The following is a 21,363-nucleotide window of genomic DNA, read 5'->3' as shown; positions in this document are numbered from 1 at the left end:
ATCGTCAGCTGCATCGTAGAGGGGGGGTTATGCGTCAGATGGTCGAATGAACTTGTAATAAAAAAAAATAAAGTCATAGTACGCCGGATGAAATTGAACTACGTGATTGTTGAAATAATTAAAAGTATAAAAATAACAATCAGCTGTAAGTAAAGGTAAAGATTATTCTAGCAATGGACAGAATCTTTCTCGATAAATTTTTGTTTCGTTTCATTTGTAACAAAATGGACGATATGAAATAAAATCGAGTGTAAAATAAAATGAACCCAAAGTAAAATGAAAGGTAATATAAAGAAATCGAAATATAGAAATAAAAAGATCGCAAAAGTTATTCGTTGTCAATTCACTATCGTCATCGTTCTCGAAACTCAAACTCAAACTCAAATTGCTTTATTCAATATAGAAGTATTTAACTTTCTTATTGATAGTCAATTGAAACAGTACCACCGGTTCGGAAAAGAAAATACCCTGACCTGAGAGGAACCGGTGAAATAAACTCAGCGGGTTTTTTTTGTCTCATGTATTATATAAACAATTTAAAAGAAATAAAATAGCCAGAAGGCGATAGTTTCATTCCCAAGGTATGCTATCAATCATAAACTCATTAATTGTATAATAACCTTTTGCACACAAGCGTTCCTTAATATATTTTTTTTTAATTTGGCAACAGAGGAATTTTGACGAACTGAACTGTCCTGCAGAAAATCGTTTTCCTCGTCTTGGTTAAGCTGAGCATGTGAATGATCAAAATTAGGCTACTAGAAAGCTGAAAAACAGTGTCACCGACCAAAATTCCATACCGCCAATATTTTCCTTGCTATCCGGTATACTGGTGACTACTGATAGGGGTACTTGATCTCCTTCGAGCCATTTTAAGACATATTGGCGTCGTTTTCTTCCCATTTCCAGTCCGTAAGTGTCAATTGTGAAGGATCTTGAAGGTGAGCATGGCTCCAAAGGTGGGCTACGTATGAGTGCGTCCGTTCGTTCGACAATGAGAACCGAAACTGATTATGTACGACAAAGATCCACACGGACAGGCAGATGCTGCTCTAAAATTTTAGGAGAAGAGGCTTAGGTGGCCGGACGTTCGTGTTATGGATTCAAGCAAGGCCAGAATGTATCGCAAAATATGTGCTTGAAAGCAAACAGCCTCACAGCAATACTCCAAAATTTTAAATCTTGACTTTGTCAGCCGACGGTCTTTCCTTCGCTACACAATCAGCTGATTGTTGTTTTAGTACTCAAAATTTTTTGAAGATCATGTAGTTAAATTTTGTACACCGGTTTTCATAAGTACGCCACTGATGTAGATTATAATTAATTTTCTATGTAGTCTTGGGTCCGGATATTTGTGGTACTATCCTACTATATTATGTCATTCGGTGTATTATAACGTTATTTTAGGTTTTTTTCTTACAATTCATGCAGCCAGCTGACGCATAATCCCCCTCCACGATGCAGCTGACGAATTTTTTTTGCTCAGTACATCAACTATTTATGGAAAAAGTTCCAGCCAGCGTACTATTACTTAATTTTTTTTTACCTCTTTCGCAGCCTCCTACATCCGCAACCCCCACTACTTGAGCAGCTGACGGTCGGTTCAGATATTAGTCATGTAAGATCAACTATCGACGTTAATATCAGCCGGCTTACTATGACTTTTGCATTTGCAACCCTACGCGGACCAGTATAAGTAAACGCAAAATTCTCTGAAGATTAAAAAATAGTAACTCATTGTGTTCATTACAATATATTTGTATATGTTATATATAAAAGACTTGGACGGATAAATGTACTAACTAATGGTGCTATATAGACATTGGTGATACGAGTATTGCCTTAAGAAATATATTGTACGGTAAAAATAATTTTGTTCCAAATGGTTGTATCTCAAGATACTCGTTTAACCTGAAACAATTTCTCTGTAAAACTGATTAGATAATAGTGATTTCTTCAGATCATGTTACTTTGTAACAAACCCACAGTAAGCAACTTAGTTTTCCGTTGGAACAAAGCATTGTTTTAAAATAATACTTCAAGATAAAACATCTTAATATAACTTATGTATTGGTATACATTTTAAGCTTACAGTATAGAAATATTTGTTTTATTTAATTAATTAATTCAAAAATTAGAATCGACTAATAATATATCAAATGATTTGCTACTATTAATTGTTATATATCCATAAATATAACAACAAAAAAACGTATTAATTAATTAATGATACAAATTTATATTGTACTTAATTTGGATTAAAACTTAGTACTGAGAAATTCTAGGAAGAAAGGTAATGATTACAATTTGAGACAGCTCTACGGTTTGAAGACAAGTGTTCTAAATGTGATGGCAATTAACAGCTAACGTACATATGTACATCGGAGTTTGTACGTATGTACGTTCGTTGTCAATTTTCGTCAGCATTTCACGAGAACGAATAATCAAGAATTAGTGTTATTCGAGGCACAAAACAAGCTCCTGATTGAATTTTTATGAAGATCTGGCAGTTGATTACGATGAAGGAGGTTTAAAGAAGAATTAAAAAGAGTGAGAAACAAAAAGAATAATAAGATTAAACAGAAAATAAAGAATAATGCATCTTTTGTGTATGTGTATAATGATAAAGAGTTATTATTATATAAATGATTATTTAATATAATATTTAAGGTTTAAAAAAGTATGTATGGTATGTCATATGATATTTATTTGTAACTGGGAATTGGAAATTGTTTTTCATGCAGACCTGTTACTAAAATGTAAAGATTAAAAGGGTTAAGACGCTATGATAGTTACCACTTTTAATTCAGTTTTTAACACCAGGTTTAATGAAAAATCATTTAATCCAAAATTAATTGAATCATTTACTAACTAACAATTTGAATAACTATCTATAAATAATAATAAATGTTACTCTTTATAAGAACTGTTTTCTGCCAGTAAAAGTCACGTCAAAATTGTTTCGGCTATTCCAGGGATTCACCAGAACAAACAGACAGACAGACAAATGTTACTTTTGTATATGTGCCGTGTATATACATATGTACACTCCAATTTTATTATATGTACAGATAATATTTGGAGTAATATTACCCTCTCACCTATCTGGTGACAGGAGGTCTAATTCATTTCTTGGAATTGTGATTCAACTTGCCATTCTACAATCAAGTCAGTCACTGCATAAACAATATGGGCTTAATGTTAATAATTCTTATGGTAATTTAATTAATTTTGATGTAGAGTAATGTAGGTTAGTTAATTAATTTTCGCTTAGCATTGCGACCTTACTGGACCAGAGTAGCGACAGGCAGAGAACAATGGAAGCAGTTTGAGGAGGCCTATGTCAAAAGACACACCGAACTGAGGGACATTTTATAACAACAACACAATTATATACATACAAATAACTTAATTGTTCGGAATAAAGGGCTGTAATAATAAATAATAAAATGTATGTTAATAAATTTAGAAGAAATTGTTAAAGACTTCTTGTGTACAACGATTATTTTACAATTAGTGAGTTCGTCTTGGAACTTTTTCTTGGCGAATTATTTTTAGTTTTCGAATTTATGTAAATCATAATAATTTGAGAAAAAAATAGCTCTTCCTGTTTAACAGATTTTCTCAAGTCAGGGTATTTCTTTTCAGATCCTATGGTAGTTTTTCATTTGACAATGAATAAATATAGTAGAATTTTATATGAATAATTAATAATTATAAAGTGAATAAGAATTAAAATGAATGTAATTTCAAATATAAATTATAAAAAAATATAAGACAAATGAAAAATTGTTTCTTTTATTTATGTCAGTCAAAAAAATCAATCAAAAAGTAACTCTACCTTCCTGTGACCTACACTTAAGCTAAACTATTACTGCTTGTAATATCTAAATTTTTTTCACCAGTTCTTCTCAACTTGTTACATAATTTTGTCAATAATAACAAAATGTATTTATTCATTATAGAGGTACCGTCAGCGAAAACGAGTACAATATTTGCAGATAGAGATACTATTATTATTAATTGTTTAGCGAATAATTATGTAATTAATACAGAATAGTAAATATTCAAAATATCGCAATAGAATATGTAACTTTAAATTATTTGTAAACTTTTATTTAATTTCATTTATATAAATTATTTATTAAATAAAAAAAATGATTACTGCAAGAAATTGTACTAAATTTTGTCCCTGCAACTTAGCAGCGCAGATAAAAATCGATGTATTTCAATTGTCTGAGCTTTGTATGGAAAAATACGAGATATTTATGAAAGTTGAAAGTCTTTTTGTCTGTATCATATTTCATTATAACATAACTGCAAATTGCGAGTTTTTCATTCAAATTAGTTCAGGAGCTCAGCCATAAGATCTTAACATACAGACACACAAAATAACTTTGTCATTTATTATAGATAGTACAAGTATATATTGGATACATATAACTATATTAATCATATATGTATATAATAAAGCAACAAATAAAAACAACATCAATCTGCGCCTTACAAGTGTTTATTATATCAACAAAAACCTATTTAAAAGAACAACAAGTCAATTAATAAGGATATGAATATTAAAAGTAACACATTAATTAGCCTCAATTAACATATTTATCAGAATAACCCTTTCGGTGCAACGCAAGGACCTCTGTACTTCACAATGAAATTATTATATTGAATGACTGTTAATTTCTTAGTTAGTTTTTTAATAACGGACGACTTCTACTATCTTTTTTTATGGAATAGCTTGGCGGAGCATATGGGCCACCTGATGGTAAGTGGTCACCATCACTCATAGACAATGACGTTGTAAGAAATATTAACTATTCCTTACATCGTCAATTCGCCACCAACCTTGGGAACTAAGATGGTATGTCCCTTGTTCCTGTAGTTACACTGACTCACTCACCCATCAAACCGGAACACAACAATACTGCGTACAGTTGTTTAGTGGTAAAATATCTGATGAGTGGGTGTTACCTTCCTAGCTGGGCTTGCACAAAGCCCTACCACCAAGAAATCTTTGTATCTCTATGCATTTTGTAAAATCTTTGTAAGTTTAGTTTATAGTAATATTATAAATGGAAAATTAACTGTACGCGATACAGATGTACGCCTAGTAGTTGGAACGTGTGCATCAAAATCAAAATCAAAATAAACTTTATTCAAGTAGGCTTTTATAAGCACTTTTAAATCGTCATTTTACAATTAAGTGAAGCTACCACCGGTTCGGAAAGTAGATTCTACCGAGAAGAACCGGCAAGAAACTCAGTAGTTACTCTTTTTTAACATTTAAAAAATACAACGTCATGTTAATTAAATACAATTATTTCAATTAATGTATCCTGCTTGGAAGTCAACAGGTATTAACTCCACGCTTTTTTATCATCTACAAAATCTTGTATCGAATAGTATGCTTTTTCTACCACTGTATTTTTAACAAACGATTTGAATTTACTAAACGGCAAAGTTAAAAATTTCTGCGGAATTTTATTATAGAAACGGATACCTTGCCCCAAGAAGGATCATCAAAAACATCCCGAAGAGAGTCTCTAGCTCCAAGATTATAAATAAACCGAATTGCTCTCTTTTGTAAAATAAAGACAGATTCCATCCATCTTTACCGATGGTTGCGGGTTCAAACCCAGGCAAGCACTAACGAAATTTCATGTGCTTAATTTGTGTTTATAATTCATCTAGTGCAAGGAAGACTTCGTAAGGAAACTTGCATGTCTAATTTCATAGAAATTCAGCCACATGTGTATTTCATTAAGCTCCATTGGAAACGGGTGGTGATTTTTTTTCCAAAAACCTTCTCCTTAAAAGGTCATAGCCTAGCAGTGGGAAATTTACAGGCTGTTTTTGCTGTTTTTGTTGTTGAGATATGCATGGAATAAAAAGGCTAAATTAATAATAAGCTAAAAGTATACGTACAAAAGTAAAATGTAAATATTCCACTGCTGGGTCATGGTTCAAGAGATTCGGAGTTTATTTCCCCACAAAGCAGATTGTTAAAAACGCACGTGGTATATTTTCATTAACTTTTTCTACATTGACTTGAGTGGTTGATTACCTTGAGTGGCGTACCCATAAAAACGGGCGTACACAGTACTAGTCCACTGGTGTCGTCAAAATGTAGTACAAATTTAAATTAAACATATGATATTAGGGAATCTTCCGCAATCTTCAACCTGAAATCTCAGTTTAGGTTTCTAGTTTTCTCAACTCAGACTATTCGGGATTTGTTACCAAAAATTTTAGGAAAAACCCGACGTACATCATAGATGCTACTTTCCCTTGAAACAGTATAAATACTTGACTATAATAATATCAATTAACATTACAAATTACAAATATACAATAATAATAATAATCAGCGTTGTCACGGAAATTATCGTGTGACGGGTAAACAATGGTCAAAGTTTACCGAGAGATAGTAAGGTAAATGATCTTTGTCGCAGGAAAACATCTTTAACTAATAATACATACTTTTAAAATTATTTCATTATTCGAATTATTATATGCTGACTTTTAGCAGTGATGGCCCAGTGGTTAGAACGCGTGCATTACTATATATTTAACCAATGATTACGGGTTCAAACCCAAGCAAGCACCACTGAATATTCACGTGCTTAATTTGTGTTTATAATTCATTTAATGCTTGGCGGTGAAGGAAAACATCGCGAGGAAACTTGCATGTGTCTAATTTCATAGAAATTCTGCAACATGTGTATTCCACCTAACCGCATTGGAAAAGCGTGCTGGAATATGTTCCAAACCTTCTCAAAGGAAGAGGAGGTCTTAGCACAGCAGTGGGAAATTTACAGGCTGTTGTTGTTGTTTGTTGTTGTGACATTTAACGAGAATTGATTCTTAAAATGGATCAAATCTTATAAGGAATTGGAGTCAGTCTTTCTTATCTCACGGATTTGAAATTATTTATTCTCAGTTCCGAGAACGTTACATTTTGTTGACAAACATGACCTGATCCTACATTCAATATTTGCTCCAAGCGACGTAGTTCATCGGTCAAGGCAATAAACATGAGTCTTTTTACATAAAAACTTTTCTTATGATTTTTTTTTTCAAAAGAAATTTTTCATATCTCTGAATCAAGTAAGTATAGTAAGTCATACAATTATGTTATGGCTTTTCTGTAGTATGGTGAAAATTTTATATAAGAAGAGACTTGAATATACGTTGAAGTGACAACACATATATAATATATGTAGTATATTAACACACATAAGATACATAAATATGAAAAGACTAACAAGTATAATTCTTGCCTATTAAAATTTATTTTTAATATAAAGCTACTAACAGTTCCATATAAAATCTATTTTTATAATTTTCAAATGAAAATTATATAAAACAACTTACCCATCCCAGCTTGGCAAGTACGCTGGTAATTATAATTTATATCTCACAATTAGAAATAATGTACCAGTGGAGAAAAGGTAAATTTCGATTATTGAATCTTTCTACTGAGGAAAAAATGTAGATTTTGATCATTAGTTCCGAAGACTCAGGTTTAATCACTAAAATCGTGTATGCTTAAATTGTCTACTTAAAGAAAACTATTGATACAAATACTAAATGTTGATTTATAACTACATAATAATTTGAATAGGACTTGACTTCTATGAGATCTCAAAACTTTTTACGATGGAAAGACTGCAGCGAGAGGCTTGGCTTTTTTTTACAGTTAATGTGATTACAATGTTGCATGCACTAAACAGTGAAGTTTTTAGACTTTTTAGTAGCCACATACAATTTTCTCAATGAAACATACAAACCCAAAAAAAATCATGTTTAAGAAGATTTGTGCGAGCCTTTTAAGTAATATACTATAAATGCGTGTACGTATATATTCTCATATTCAAAAAAAAATATATTTAAATAAATAAGTTTTTTTTTAAATTGTCTGTCATGCCGGATTTGAACTTATAACCTGTAATTACGATCTACGAGTTCTCCGCACTACTCCGACTACATGTACAAATGAGTACCTATTTATAAAAAGATAAGAAAGTTCAAACACTCATTATATTAAATATACAATATTCATAATGTAAAACTCAAATACGAGTACACGGTATAAACAATACCTATTTGTTGTATTATAATAAGAAAAATAGTATTAATAATAATGTAATAAATATTGGTAGATTCTATTTTCAAATTAAATCATTATCATCATTCAATGTACATTAATAATAAATAAATAAATATGAGACAACATCACATACATTACTCTGATCCCAAAGTAATTACCTAAAGCGCTTGTGTTATGGAAAATCAGAAGTAACGACGGTACCACAAACACCCACGCAACATAGAAAACTAATGAACTTTTCCTCAATCGACTCGGCCGAGAATCGTGGCCGGAATTTCGGGCATACCCATGAAACACACATAGTGCTGAATGAGCACACATTACTCGATCATGGGATTGATCATAACAATGACGTCATAACAACCTTCTAATAAAAAGAGACCAAAGGAATCGAAATATAACTCAAAACTAACGATCCAAAATAGAGAATAGGCCTAATAAAACAGAATGGCAATAAGAAAAAAACAATTATGAAAGATGTAATTAAAATTTTAATACCAAAATTTAGTTTATCAAGCACTTCAATAAATAAGTCTTAATGTAAAAACTACTACATAGAAATTGAAGATATAAAAACCTAAAACATCGTAGAAGGCCTTTGTGCAAGCGTCAGTACCCTCCATTTATCAGATATCCTACCGCCAGGTAGCAGTACTTAGTATTCTTGTGCTGAAAGGTATTTCTTACAGTATCAATGTCTAAGTGTTGTGGTAACCGCTTACCACCAGGCGGCCCATTCGCTCGTCCTGTATTAAAATAAAATGACTAAATCAAAATATTTTTTATCCAACTAAGGTATTACAATCTACTTACAATCAGCTATAATTGGTACCTATAGATCAACTTCTACAACGATACACTAGATAGTCGCTACACTGGCTTACACTCATTTCACAGAAAAATATAAACCCGGAGAATTATTTTTCGTTTAATTTTGTATTTGCTTTTGTAGCTGCACTTTAATATTCGGCTTTCAACAATTGACTTTTTTATAATCTGAAATATCTTATCTTACAGGTATTTAATGATCTTCATAAGCATGTAGTTTTAGATCTAAGCCTGCACAAAGTAAGCAGTAAAATTATTCTTCTACGAGAAGCATGGAAGTTTAACTTCTAAATAAATTAATTATTTTCAATTAAACATATGAAACAATATTAAACCACTTCGCACTTACATGCACATTGTATAGCTACTATCTGATTATTTTATAGGAAGTTACTAAATTTAAATAAAGTTACTATAAATATTTTTGATTTATGTTAAATGTGTAGCATAATTATGTTAATTTTATTATTATAAATAAAAATGCGTAAGCAATATCAAAGGTCAACAGAAATTACATTTCAGCCAGAGATAACTGCACGTCGAACTGACATGACACTTGTTTGAAGGAATTACATGGAAAGAGCATATATACTTATAAAGGCAAACGGTTTAGTATATAAAACTGTATATAAGGACAATCAGAGAAGGTTTAAGTACATATGACGACCTCCATGATCGAGTGTACATCGGTTTTCATGGGTACGCAACTCAGAGATTACCATAAGTTTTCTATGTTATCTTAGGTCTGGGTATTTATGGTCGTTACTTCTGATTTTCCATAACACAAGTGCTATAACTACTTTCATTGGGATCAGGATAATGTATGTGATGTTGTCTCATATTTATATTTATATATAAACTGCATAGCGCAGTTTTACCACATTTAAATTCAGACAATTGACATGGGAAGACATTATGTTCTCGTAATAATTGAAATCCAAATGATTGTACAAGCAAAGTCATTGCACAATAATCGTCTTTATTTTCGTATTTACTACCTAATTTTAAATTCCCTATGGTATCTTCAATGTAATGTATATATAATCAACTAACACAGAGTTCACAGAGAGAGGTTGACTTGATTCTAGTAATGCATTCGATACTATATACTTACACACTCTACGGTCGTTCCTCGAGATAGCTTTTTGGACCCTCTTTTATTTTCTCTGTATATTCATATCATATTTTGTCTCTCAAAACTTTTCTAATAATTCTTAGAAAACATTCTGACTGTCCAGTTTTATTAAACAAAGATCGAAGATTATCTCTACAAATATGATCACATAATTAATCATTTTATTGTTCTCTCTAATAACGCTATTACTAGGCAAAAGAAAGAATTCCTGGATCATACAATTATTATTTAAGGTTGTTTGTTATCTACTATGTGTATATCTATGCATGTGGGCATAAGCACAAAACCAATTCCTAAATGGAGAAAAGACTTTAGTCTAGAATTATGACTTTTGCAGGCTTTGACCTTACTACATTGATCGGATATTCCCACCCTAATAATTATAAATAGTGATTAAAAATCCAAAAAGTTAGTACGAGTACATTTAACCATAATCTCAAACATAAAAGAGCTCGGATTGTCTGCGACCTTTATTAATGATACATGTTTCATCCTGTCTAAGCATATTTATTAGACTATTTAAAATTTGAAATCAACTTAAAGAAATCTAAGTTAAAAGTCAAAAATCTTTATTCAACGTAGCAACATTACAATTAAGTGTCAAAATGTCCACTAGTTTTGAAACAAACACCTCAAATTCCAGAATAACCGGTGATAGAAACTCAGAATAATAAATAGTTTCCACTTCAAGGACATTCGTTCCACATGCCAACATTTTCTTAACCTCTTGCAAATAAACTTTATCAATGTAAAAGGCCAAAGTCAACATTGTAGTTTGCTAACTTGCATTAAATTATCAATAATAGCGGATGCTAGCTATCGTGCACGTGGAATTGGCTTCCAATTGAGAATGATTCACTAACAAATCAAACTATTTTATTGAAAAGTTACTTTTCTGGATCGTTTTTTACTTATTTAGCTTCTACCGTGTTTAAAATAAGTGTTATTTTTGTCTGTATATTATGTATTTTATTTGGTGGTAGCGCTTTGTGTAAGCCCGTCTGGGTAGGTACCACCCACTCATCGGTTACCGCCTTTCTACCGCCAAATAACAGTACTCAGTATTGTTGTGTTCCGGTTTGAAGGGTAAGTGAACCAGTGTAACTACAGGCACAATGGACATAATATCTTAGTTCCCAAGGTTGGTAGCACATTGACGATGTAAGGAATAGTTAATATTTCTTACAGCGTCATTGTCTATGGGTGATGGTGACCACTTACCATCAGGTGGCCCATATGCTCGTTCGTCAACCTATACCATAAAAAAAAAGAAAAAAAAGTATTACAACAGATTTTTTTATAGAGCGATCATAATCTTTTTTGTATTGTGTGGTCGATTAAAGCTTAAAGAAATCGAACCTCAATTTTACGGGACATTTCTATTAGTGTGTTGAAGGAATTTGTAATGGTTTCATTAGAAGCATAGTTATGGAATAATTTTTCCAGTTCAATATTGGCATTTTTTCTTTGCAATTTTTTTTCATTCAAAATATTCCCGATATACACCATATCTTTCTTGATGTTGGGCTTTTGTGCATGATCGTCTGATTACCCACTCGATAGGTATTCTGTCGCCAAATAGGAATTTTGTATTAGTGTGTTCCGGTTCGTAACTACAGGTACAAAGGACATAACATCTTAGTTCCCAATGTTGGCGGCGTATTGGTGATGAAAGGTATGGTTAATATTACATGTAACATAAATATCTGTGGGCGGTGGTGACACCTTAAAATCATCATTATCATCATCATCATCATCAGCAGCAGTCCATGTTTGTCCACTGCTAGACATAGACCTCTCCTAATGTACGCCACTGTGGTCTTTCTTTCAGCAGTTTTAATATCAGGCGTATTTACCTTTCTACGTACTTATACGTAATGAACAAACATCAAGAAGCGTCTGTCATTATTGTTATTTCTTTATTTCTTAAATATACTCTATAGCTCAGGTACAGATTGTTAATTTGTATGAACTATTTATAATAAATGATAATGCACAATAATTTGTTTATGCAGAATATAGTTCCTGAAACTACCATTGTTTTCTTAAAAGATTTTATCTAAATAGCGATAACCCCGAGCGAGCACAGTGGACACATGTGTGTTGTAACTGTAAATCAATACTAATATAAGAAGAAAGAGGAAACGTTCTAGAATTTCTAGTTATGAAAACGTATATTTTCCCATTTATGTTGGGATAGTTATTCAAAAATCTTCCTTAAAAGTGTAACATCAGTTTATTGCCCAGAGAAATTGAATTGATGCTGACAATTTTCCTCTCGTGCCACGCGGTCAAGTTTTATACAGTTACAATTTTGAATTATTTTTATGTTAATTTTTACATTTAATAAATATATTTTACATTAAACAGAAGCATAAATACCGATTCCAATGTCTCTAATATAAAACATTCAAACAAAAATACATTAATAATTTTACCCTATTAGTGATGAATTTTCAAAAACACCTTTGCCTTTTACTCATAAATAAAAGCCTTAAAACCAAATCCCATATTTCTAACGTCTAAAACCTTACTAACTTATTTATCTCCTTTAGAAGATTATTTTTGAAATATTCTCTACGCTTTATAAATAATTCCTGTGAAAAATTTCATTCTATGAGACCCACTGGTAAATACCATATTCTATGCCCAAATAATATTGTTATATCTCACTTTAAAGGGTGAATGAGTCAGTAATCTACAGGCACAAGGGGCAACCATCTTAGTTCCCAAACATAGTTTGGCATTGGTGTCGTAAGGCATTTTTTGTTTTGTCAATGTCTAGAAGCAATTACTTCTTACCATCAGATGATCCATAAGCCCCTCCACTTGCCCCTTTTTTAAAATAAAGAAGGGAGGAATAAGTGTTTAACTAAACACCTAAACAAAGTATATATAAGTAGTGCCGATATAAATAATTTTCATATCCCTCGCTTCGAACAAAAGCATCTTAAGTTCAACGCGCTTTTAAAATAAACAATATTATCATACAACATTATAACTCTATTTAATTCACGCAATAATCACCTTTAATTATATATTAATAGACATCACATTGCCATGATAATCTCTATCAGTAGTGATGTAACGGTGAATAATTTTTGGTTTCTGAACTTCAATGATAAAGTTATCTAAAGTTAAGCACGAAATGTATACCTAATTGAAAGTATTTCTTGTTAGCAACATGTGGATATTAGGTATTTATAATCGACAGTATGATTGTCTAATTTGGACGGTCTCTTAGCGTCTCTGAGACGTGTTACGTAAGGTAAATGTCCCTCTGAAGGTCAAATCTCTTCTTCCTTTTAGAAGCTTCATCCACCACACTTTTTTATATACATTAAAAAACGGGTCAGTGGTTTAGCCATCAAAATCAACGACGGTTTCCACTAGTTTATTTCACTATAAAACATATAAAACTAAATTTCAAAAAGAAGATAGTATAAATCCGATAAAATCAAAATATACTTTAATGAAGTAGGCTTTTCAAGCTCGTTCAAAGCGTCATTTATCAACTATATGAAGTAAAGGAAAGTAGATACTACCGAGAAGAAAAAGAAACTCAGTAGTTACTCTTTTTCAACAATTAAAAATATAGTCATGTTAGTTAAATACATTTATATATGTATGTATTATATCCTCCCTGGAAGTCAACAAGTACTAATTCTACGCTTTTTGTCGTATATAGTATCAAAAATAACAAACAGACAGACAGAAATAATAGACAGCCAAAGTTACTTTCGTGTTTGTAATATTAATATAGATTACAAATAAACAATAGTACAGTACTGACCAAGAACATTTATTGCTTGGTCTTAAGCCCTTACGTAGAACGAGTAAATACGTCATGATTTATGATGCTAATGATCTATTATCGAGGAGATTAAAGATTAAGATAATAATTAACTAATGGGATTACTTCTAAAACCATTAAAAAAAGTATTTGTTTTATAAAAACAAAATTGAAAATAAGGGATGATTTATAAAAACAATCTATTATTACTGGTAGTAGTAGTCTTATCGCTAAATAGAAAAGGACAGCAAATCTGCACTCGACGGATTTCAGACACAAGACCTACAGCTTTTTATACTTCAAGATGGAAGGGCCTAAGGGCAATCAACTTGTACAGTCAGGTATCAGTATCAGCCCTGAAAATCTATCGACAAAAAACCTCACTTTTGGGTAGTCAGGTTCGATCATCAACTTATATCCTCAGCATATATAGCCTTAAAAACTACGAACACATTGGTTATGAAGTATATCTTCTTTTTTAATTTAATTGACAACATCCACGCGCTCACAGTTGCCCGTGCCTTTTTTACATTTATACATTTTGGCGTTTTATATTTTTACCTAACATCAGCAGATGTTCATTGGCTTATACATACTTTATTTAATTTTTACAAGTTTAGTTTTTTTAGCAATCAGGAAAGTGGACTAGCCGTTCTGCCAACATTGTAAATGGTCTGCCTATGGATTTTCTTTCCATCCCCAATGCTTCACAAACCTAGGTAATTATGATATTGTCCTTAGTGCCCATAGTTACCCTGTATCACCTTCAAACCGGATTACAATAATAATAAGAATTGCTGTTTGGCGGTATTAATTCTAATGAGCAGTTGTGATACTGATACAAAACCCTTGATAATAAAAGGATATATAAAGGAAACATACCCAAATGAGAAACAAATCTTTAACAATTTTGGGTTAAGAAACAGATTAAAGAACAATTTATTACTATAAACAATAGTTAATTACAGTAATGACCGGTTTACCACAACAAAAGAGGTATAATATTTTTTAAAGAGAACAATAAAGATTAGATTTTTCAGGTAAGTTCCTTGCTATGAATGAGTCGTACATCTGAACTTAAGAAGAATAATATTTTTGTACGTGACTCCAGTCACGCTCAGAGCAAGCTTTATGGATCAATAGTTAAAATCAAAATATACTTCATTCAAGTAGGCTTTTACAAGTACTATATTAAATGAAGTTACCACTGTTTCGGTATGTAGATTCTACACAGAAGAGCTAGCAAGGAACTTATTAATTACTTTTTTCAACGTTTAAAAATACAGTCTTGTTAGATACAATTATTTATGTATGTAATGTATCTTGCCTGGAAGAAGTAGAGTATCGACTGGTATGTTTCATATGGCTTAAGAAAGCGTGAATATATTTTGAAGTGGAAATAAGTTACAGCCTGTTAATTTCACGTTTTTAAATCAATACGTTTTATTACACTGCACTGGCATGATGTTTCACTCCCGAACAGGCAATCCCATGTCCGAAGGGCTGCCAAAGACCGACTGTTACCGAGCGTTAAGAAGCAATCGAGCCTTAAGTCTTGAACACACAACCAGCTATTTTTTAACATAATTTGTTCCTTTTACTTGGTGGTAGGGCTCTGTGCAAGCCCGTCTGAGTAGGTACCACCCACTCATCAGTTTTTCTACCGCCAAATAACAGTACTCAGTATTGTTGTGTTCCGGTTTGAAGGGTGAGGGAGCCAGTGTAACTACAGGTACAAGGAACATAACATCTTAGTTCCCAAGGTTGGTAGCACATTGACGATGTAAGGAATAGTTAATATTTCTTACAGCGTCATTGTATATACGTGATGGTGACCACTTACCATCAGGTGGCCCATATGCTCGTCCGCCAACCTATACCAAAAAACAAAAAAAACCTTAACTATAGTTACATGGACTTAATCTCTTCAAGCCACTACATAACAATCCTAACATAGTATGTACAGAATTAGAATATTTGATTAATGGAAGATACCTACCTAGATGCGCTTGCACAAAGCCCTTCCACGAAGTTAACTTACTCGATATTATATAATGTAGGTGTATAAAAATACTAGCATAGATTTTCATATCTCTTTAATGATTTTAAAAGCTGTTCGAATTCCAAATTAAATAAATACATAGCTATGATATATTATGATAATATTTTTGTAACTATGAACGTAATACAATTCTATGATCGACCTCTGACTCAATCGTTATCTTCAATAAACAATATACAAGTTTTATAAGAAAACTATATGTTACAAGAAATACTTCTTGAGGTATAAAATGTCAAGGTCATAATTTACTGCAACGTTTTTACATGTAACGTTTCAAAGTATGTAATAAGGCACTAGTAGGAACACTACATCATAATAATTTTGTTTGGTAGAAGATTGATGTCAAATTAAAACCACAGATAACAACAAAAATCTATATTATTTTTATTTTTTCTAAGTTCTTGGACTGGGAAAGGCCGAACGAAAAGAACGCAACCTGTAAACATGCGCCAACGAAATTATACTGCCTCAATCACCCTTCAAATCAAAACACATAATTACTAAGTAAAATGGACCAAAATAATGATGAGCGATATCTGCCATGCCATAAAGGCTTGCATATAACCCTGCCAAGTAAATGATATAAATATTTTTTTTACTTTACACTTAATTGTTGATAGAGAAAGCAAGAAACTACCAATATAAGTGGCTAAAATCTATATCATTTAAATTGTTGTCAATCTCCATTTAAAATGTCAGAATTTTTAAACTTTAAACTTGAACTGGTTTTCTATCACAAAGAAAAATAAACATAACTAATAATTTTACTGATAATTCGAGAATATTTAATAAGACAATCAATTGTACGTCCGTTTGTTGAAATATATATCAGTTGTGTTAATTAGATAAATAATCAATATGTCCGGGAAAGAATTATATCGATAGTTAATTCGTTTTGTGATTGAAATCACTATTGTATTTTTTTATTTATTTTTTTCATACTAAGACAATATTGCTAGGTATATCCGTTCTTTTCGTTGTATATTATTCCAATTTTAAACTGGAAGATTACATGTTGTTCGGTTTTGTGTAGATAATTCGAATTTCAAACGCTGATTGGTCAATAGATGGCGCTGCATCTATAAAAGCGTGAGAGGAACGCTCAGGAATGCATTTGCCATCCAGACGTGGTGGTATATCGACGTCTTCAAAGTATTTTAGTATAAGTTAATTGATAGACTGATAAAAATATTAGTGAATTTTTAACCCCGCGACAATGGGGACCTCTAGTATAAGTTTTAGCATTTTTAGTGTTATATTACTACTAACAGTTTTGTGGACCCCAGCTCACTCCAACGGTAAGTTTTACCCTTTGTTTATATTTATTTAAAAATCGATTAAAACATTTATACTCGATTCATATAATTATATATTATTTAATATATCATTGATATTGTATATTAATAACATATTTCTGTATGAAAACGTTATAAATTAGAAAACTTTAATTCTACTTTAAATTCAATTTTCAACTACATATGACTTTATTCATATAAAGCAAAATTTTTCTTGAAAATACTCTTTGTCTGGACCAAAGCTCTTTCAGCCTCTTTCAGACTTCTTGGATCACAAATTAATTAGTGGTTTTGGTTTTTGTTTATTTTTTTGTTGTATAATTAAGTATAAAATAAAGACAAACGGAAAAAAGAACCCAGATCGAACTTAGGCATCGCAATTTTATTTATATAATATAAAAGCATGTTTAGATATAATTTAAAATATGAAATTATAGATGTATAGTTCCAATGTCTTTGAAATTTTATTCTTTTGTCATTTAATGAAACCTAATTGATTATTTTACTGAATAAAATTGCTTTAGAAACTATCAAGATCAAAGATTAAATCTGAGTATATCAACTTAACTCTAGAAATTAACACTATTCAATTAACAATTTATTACTTTTGAAATGTTATTTTATAAGATCAAGCAATGACAACGGATATTCTACAGAAGAGCAGCAAGAAGTTCAATTAACAAATAAAAAAATACTTTTTTTTAAATTAAGAATAATTTAAAGTACAGGTTTTTAAAAGTTGTCGCTATGCCTTCGTGGTAAATGATGGTAGATCGTAGTTTATGACATGTAGGTTTTCTGGTTATACGAAATGTATTTTAGACAGAATTTCGAGACATGACAGAATTTTAATGTGCACGTTCGAACCGCTGGTTTAAGATGGCGCTCATAAAATATGTATTCAGATATGTTTATAAAGAAACAAACACCGGATCTTATTCACACTTATCATATAGATACAAAGAACTATTGTAACTTAAGTGTGTGGCGCAATGGCTAACGTGCTTGGCGATGTAAATTCGCAGGTTCGAACCTGACCAAGAATATGGACGAGAACCAGTTTAATTAAGGATTACATAGTAGTTAGTTACATTCCTAAAATGGGGCAGTACAACCATCCTTGTTTTTATATATGAGCACAGATATCAGTATCTTCTCTGCTCTTCTTTATTTGCCTTTCTTTTTTTGCCTTAATTCTGGTGGTAGATGATAGAAGCAGTACAGTTATTGTATATAATAGTTGTCAGGATTCATTTTGGTCGAATTTAAACCATATACATTATTGCAAACACGAGGGATCTTTGATATTATTTTACCTTTAAGTTCATGAGTTATTCTTGGTTAAGGTTATCATATACGATACATACATACATATAACACAATAATAATCACGTAGATATAGAGTTCTTAGGTCAATTGTTCTTGTAAATATTTGTTCCCGTAGCAAGATCCTGCTTACAATCTTAAATGTATTATTCTTAAATCTAGATAAAGCCCGATGCGGTTCAGTTGTTAGAACATATCGGTCGTGGGTTCAATATGACTCAAGAAAAGTGAAGAAACCTATTGGATAAAATCAACTACATTTACCTTTAAGTAAATTCAATGAATGAGTAAATGATTCTAAAAAAAAAAAGAAAATTAAAAAAAAAAAATTCTAACCGATATGGCTGAACCGATTTTGACCAAACATTCCCTGTTAGATAGATAATATTTTAAAGTATATCTTAAACTATTTTCAGTACAAATTAATTAGGACTCCATTGGACAAATTTAAACAAAGAAAATATTTTCTTCTAACAGGACAGTCAAGTTTAAAAATGTTAGTTTAATAGTACACTTTATAAGCACCTGAGCTACATCGCTTATTAATAATGTAAATTTAATATAAATAAGCGATATAATCTTTCGGATTAACTGCTGAGATTTGCAGATACTAAACCATGAAAGTTGGTAAAATTTCATACAATACTTAGCAAATAATTCTAAAGGAAAAAGTCCGTTATAAAAGCGCTCAAGGTACCTAGAACGATAACGGTATCTGAGGTCAGAGTTATGGTTTATCTCGTATTGCCAATTAGGTATGTGAAATTATCATCTTATTGGTAACAATAATATCACTTCAATGGAAAATATGTATTTTAATCATATTTTATTTTATTGGTAACGACACTTATAACCACTTCAGGAATTTTTCGTTTATTCAACAGATTTTTCGAATTTCCAAAACTATGATAGGTTTTGTTTTGATTTAATGTCATTGTTACGTCTGTTCGTATATTTGACATTTGTCTTACTTAACACAGCTATAGCGCCGTTCTTTATCCCGCCATCTTTAATTCTTTGATAAATCAAGAACCCTCTTTAATTTTGTGCTCATCTACCGCTGAAATTCTTTAAAATAAGACCACAGCCAAATTTTTCATGTTCCGCCATCGTCCATAAACACTGACAAAAAAACTTACGTTATTAATAAAATAGGTAACTGCTGATTTGATTTGATGCTGATTAAATGCGGCATAAACAGAGACAAATAGATTAATAGATAGATAGATTTCAAACGAAGATTATAGACTCGAATATTCCTCTATTGTTCATCTTATGTGAACTGCTTAAAATTTGTCAACTTGTAAGACGTTGATAAAAAAAGAGAGAAATCAAATCGTTTCCTTTAAAATTCGATCCTTAGTCCAATATTGGACACGTAAATCTCGATCACTTTAAGTTTATAATAAAAAAATAATGTATTCTGTAGGTAGGTAGGGTTAAACCTTTCCTATGATCAAAATGTAAAATTGGATAGAATTGATACTTGGACCACGTTGTCCGTCAAATAATGATGCCAAAATATAAACACAAATTGACATACATGAAAACCGTATATGGACTAACCATTTCAGATGTATGAATTTCGTATGAAATGACATCAAATTTGTGTAAAAAATGATCTCAAAAACTTTGACCTTGAACGAGGCAAGTTCATTACACAAATGTATGATTAGAATATTAAAGAATCTCCTTGACAGTGAATATTCGCAATTACTGATAACGCCGAAGCGCTGTCACCTCTGACCGTTTTATCTTGAGTGTCTTTGTTATAAGCTCTTCATTGTATATCAAATTACACAAAACAAGATAAATAATACTTTAAAGTATATAATTAGTGAGTGTTGTATATATAATATTAACTAACACGCAAATATTTTTAAATTTTTTAACTGACGGAACCCACATGTAAGGAAAAGCGTTATCTAAGCAACCTTTCTCTTTCTTTCTCTTGCACTCTCTTTTCCTTTTATACAGTTGAACATAATATTATTGGAACCTTTTTTTAATGTTTAAATTCACGAAATTGTTAGTAACAATTTGGTTAACTTATTTCATTGTGTATGTTATTTAATACTTACTATACATATATCGAAATCAACTTAAGCCCAACTGGATGTCCAAATTCCCCCCTTTTTATGGCATATGTCGACGGACTGACATGAGCCACGCGCTCATAATTTGTATTTAAAACTTTATATTAATTTACTCCGAGAACAGAGTGTACTTTGAATCCTGGACCTCAATATAAAGCTAGCAACTTAGTCCAATAATTATTATTTTACATGCTAAGCAAAATGCCGAGGTGGCCCAGAGGTTAGAACGCGTGCATCTTAACCGATGATTGCGAGGTCAAACCCAGGCAAGCACCACTGAATATTCATGTGCTTAATTTGTTTTTATAATTCATCTCATGCTTGATGGTGAAGGAAAACATCGTGAGGAAACCTGCATGTGTCTAATTACGTATTCTAACCCCCATTGAAGCAGCGTGGTAGAATATATTTCTAACCTTCGCCTCAAAGCGAGAGGAGACTTTAGCCCAATAGTGGGAAAGTTACAGGCTGTTGTTGTTGTTGTTGTTTGTTGTATGCAAATGATAGTACGTCGTGTACAATTTCCCACGTCCGATAATGTCGAGCGACGGACGACAACGAGTATGTCAGTTAATTTGTCAATGATCTAATCTACTAAACGGGTGCATCCGTATACAATTGCTTGTAAATAAAACTTTATTGAGTATGCAATTTCATAAAAAAAAATTAATGACTGTAATTTGATATTAAGAATATCAGTAAGTGTTTC

The 21,363-nt window shown here is 31.5% G+C and overlaps 1 protein-coding gene across 1 annotated transcript in view; it reads left to right on the top strand.

Moving 5' to 3' along the window:
* Positions 1–17,044: 17,044 nt before the first annotated feature.
* Positions 17,045–21,363, top strand: part of LOC124540432 (apolipophorins) — a 33,043-nt gene continuing 28,724 nt past the window's right edge. The window contains exon 1 of the mRNA XM_047117987.1: positions 17,045–17,235. Coding sequence (XP_046973943.1) covers positions 17,154–17,235 — 82 coding nt within the window. The 5' untranslated portion in view covers positions 17,045–17,153. The remainder of the gene's footprint in view (positions 17,236–21,363) is intronic.

Source organism: Vanessa cardui, chromosome 25, assembly GCF_905220365.1.
Source record: "Vanessa cardui chromosome 25, ilVanCard2.1, whole genome shotgun sequence".
In the NCBI taxonomy this organism is placed as follows: Eukaryota; Metazoa; Arthropoda; class Insecta; order Lepidoptera; family Nymphalidae; genus Vanessa; species Vanessa cardui.
The sequence above is the reverse complement of the archived record's forward strand: the minus strand, read 5'-3'. Positions and strand labels throughout refer to the sequence as shown.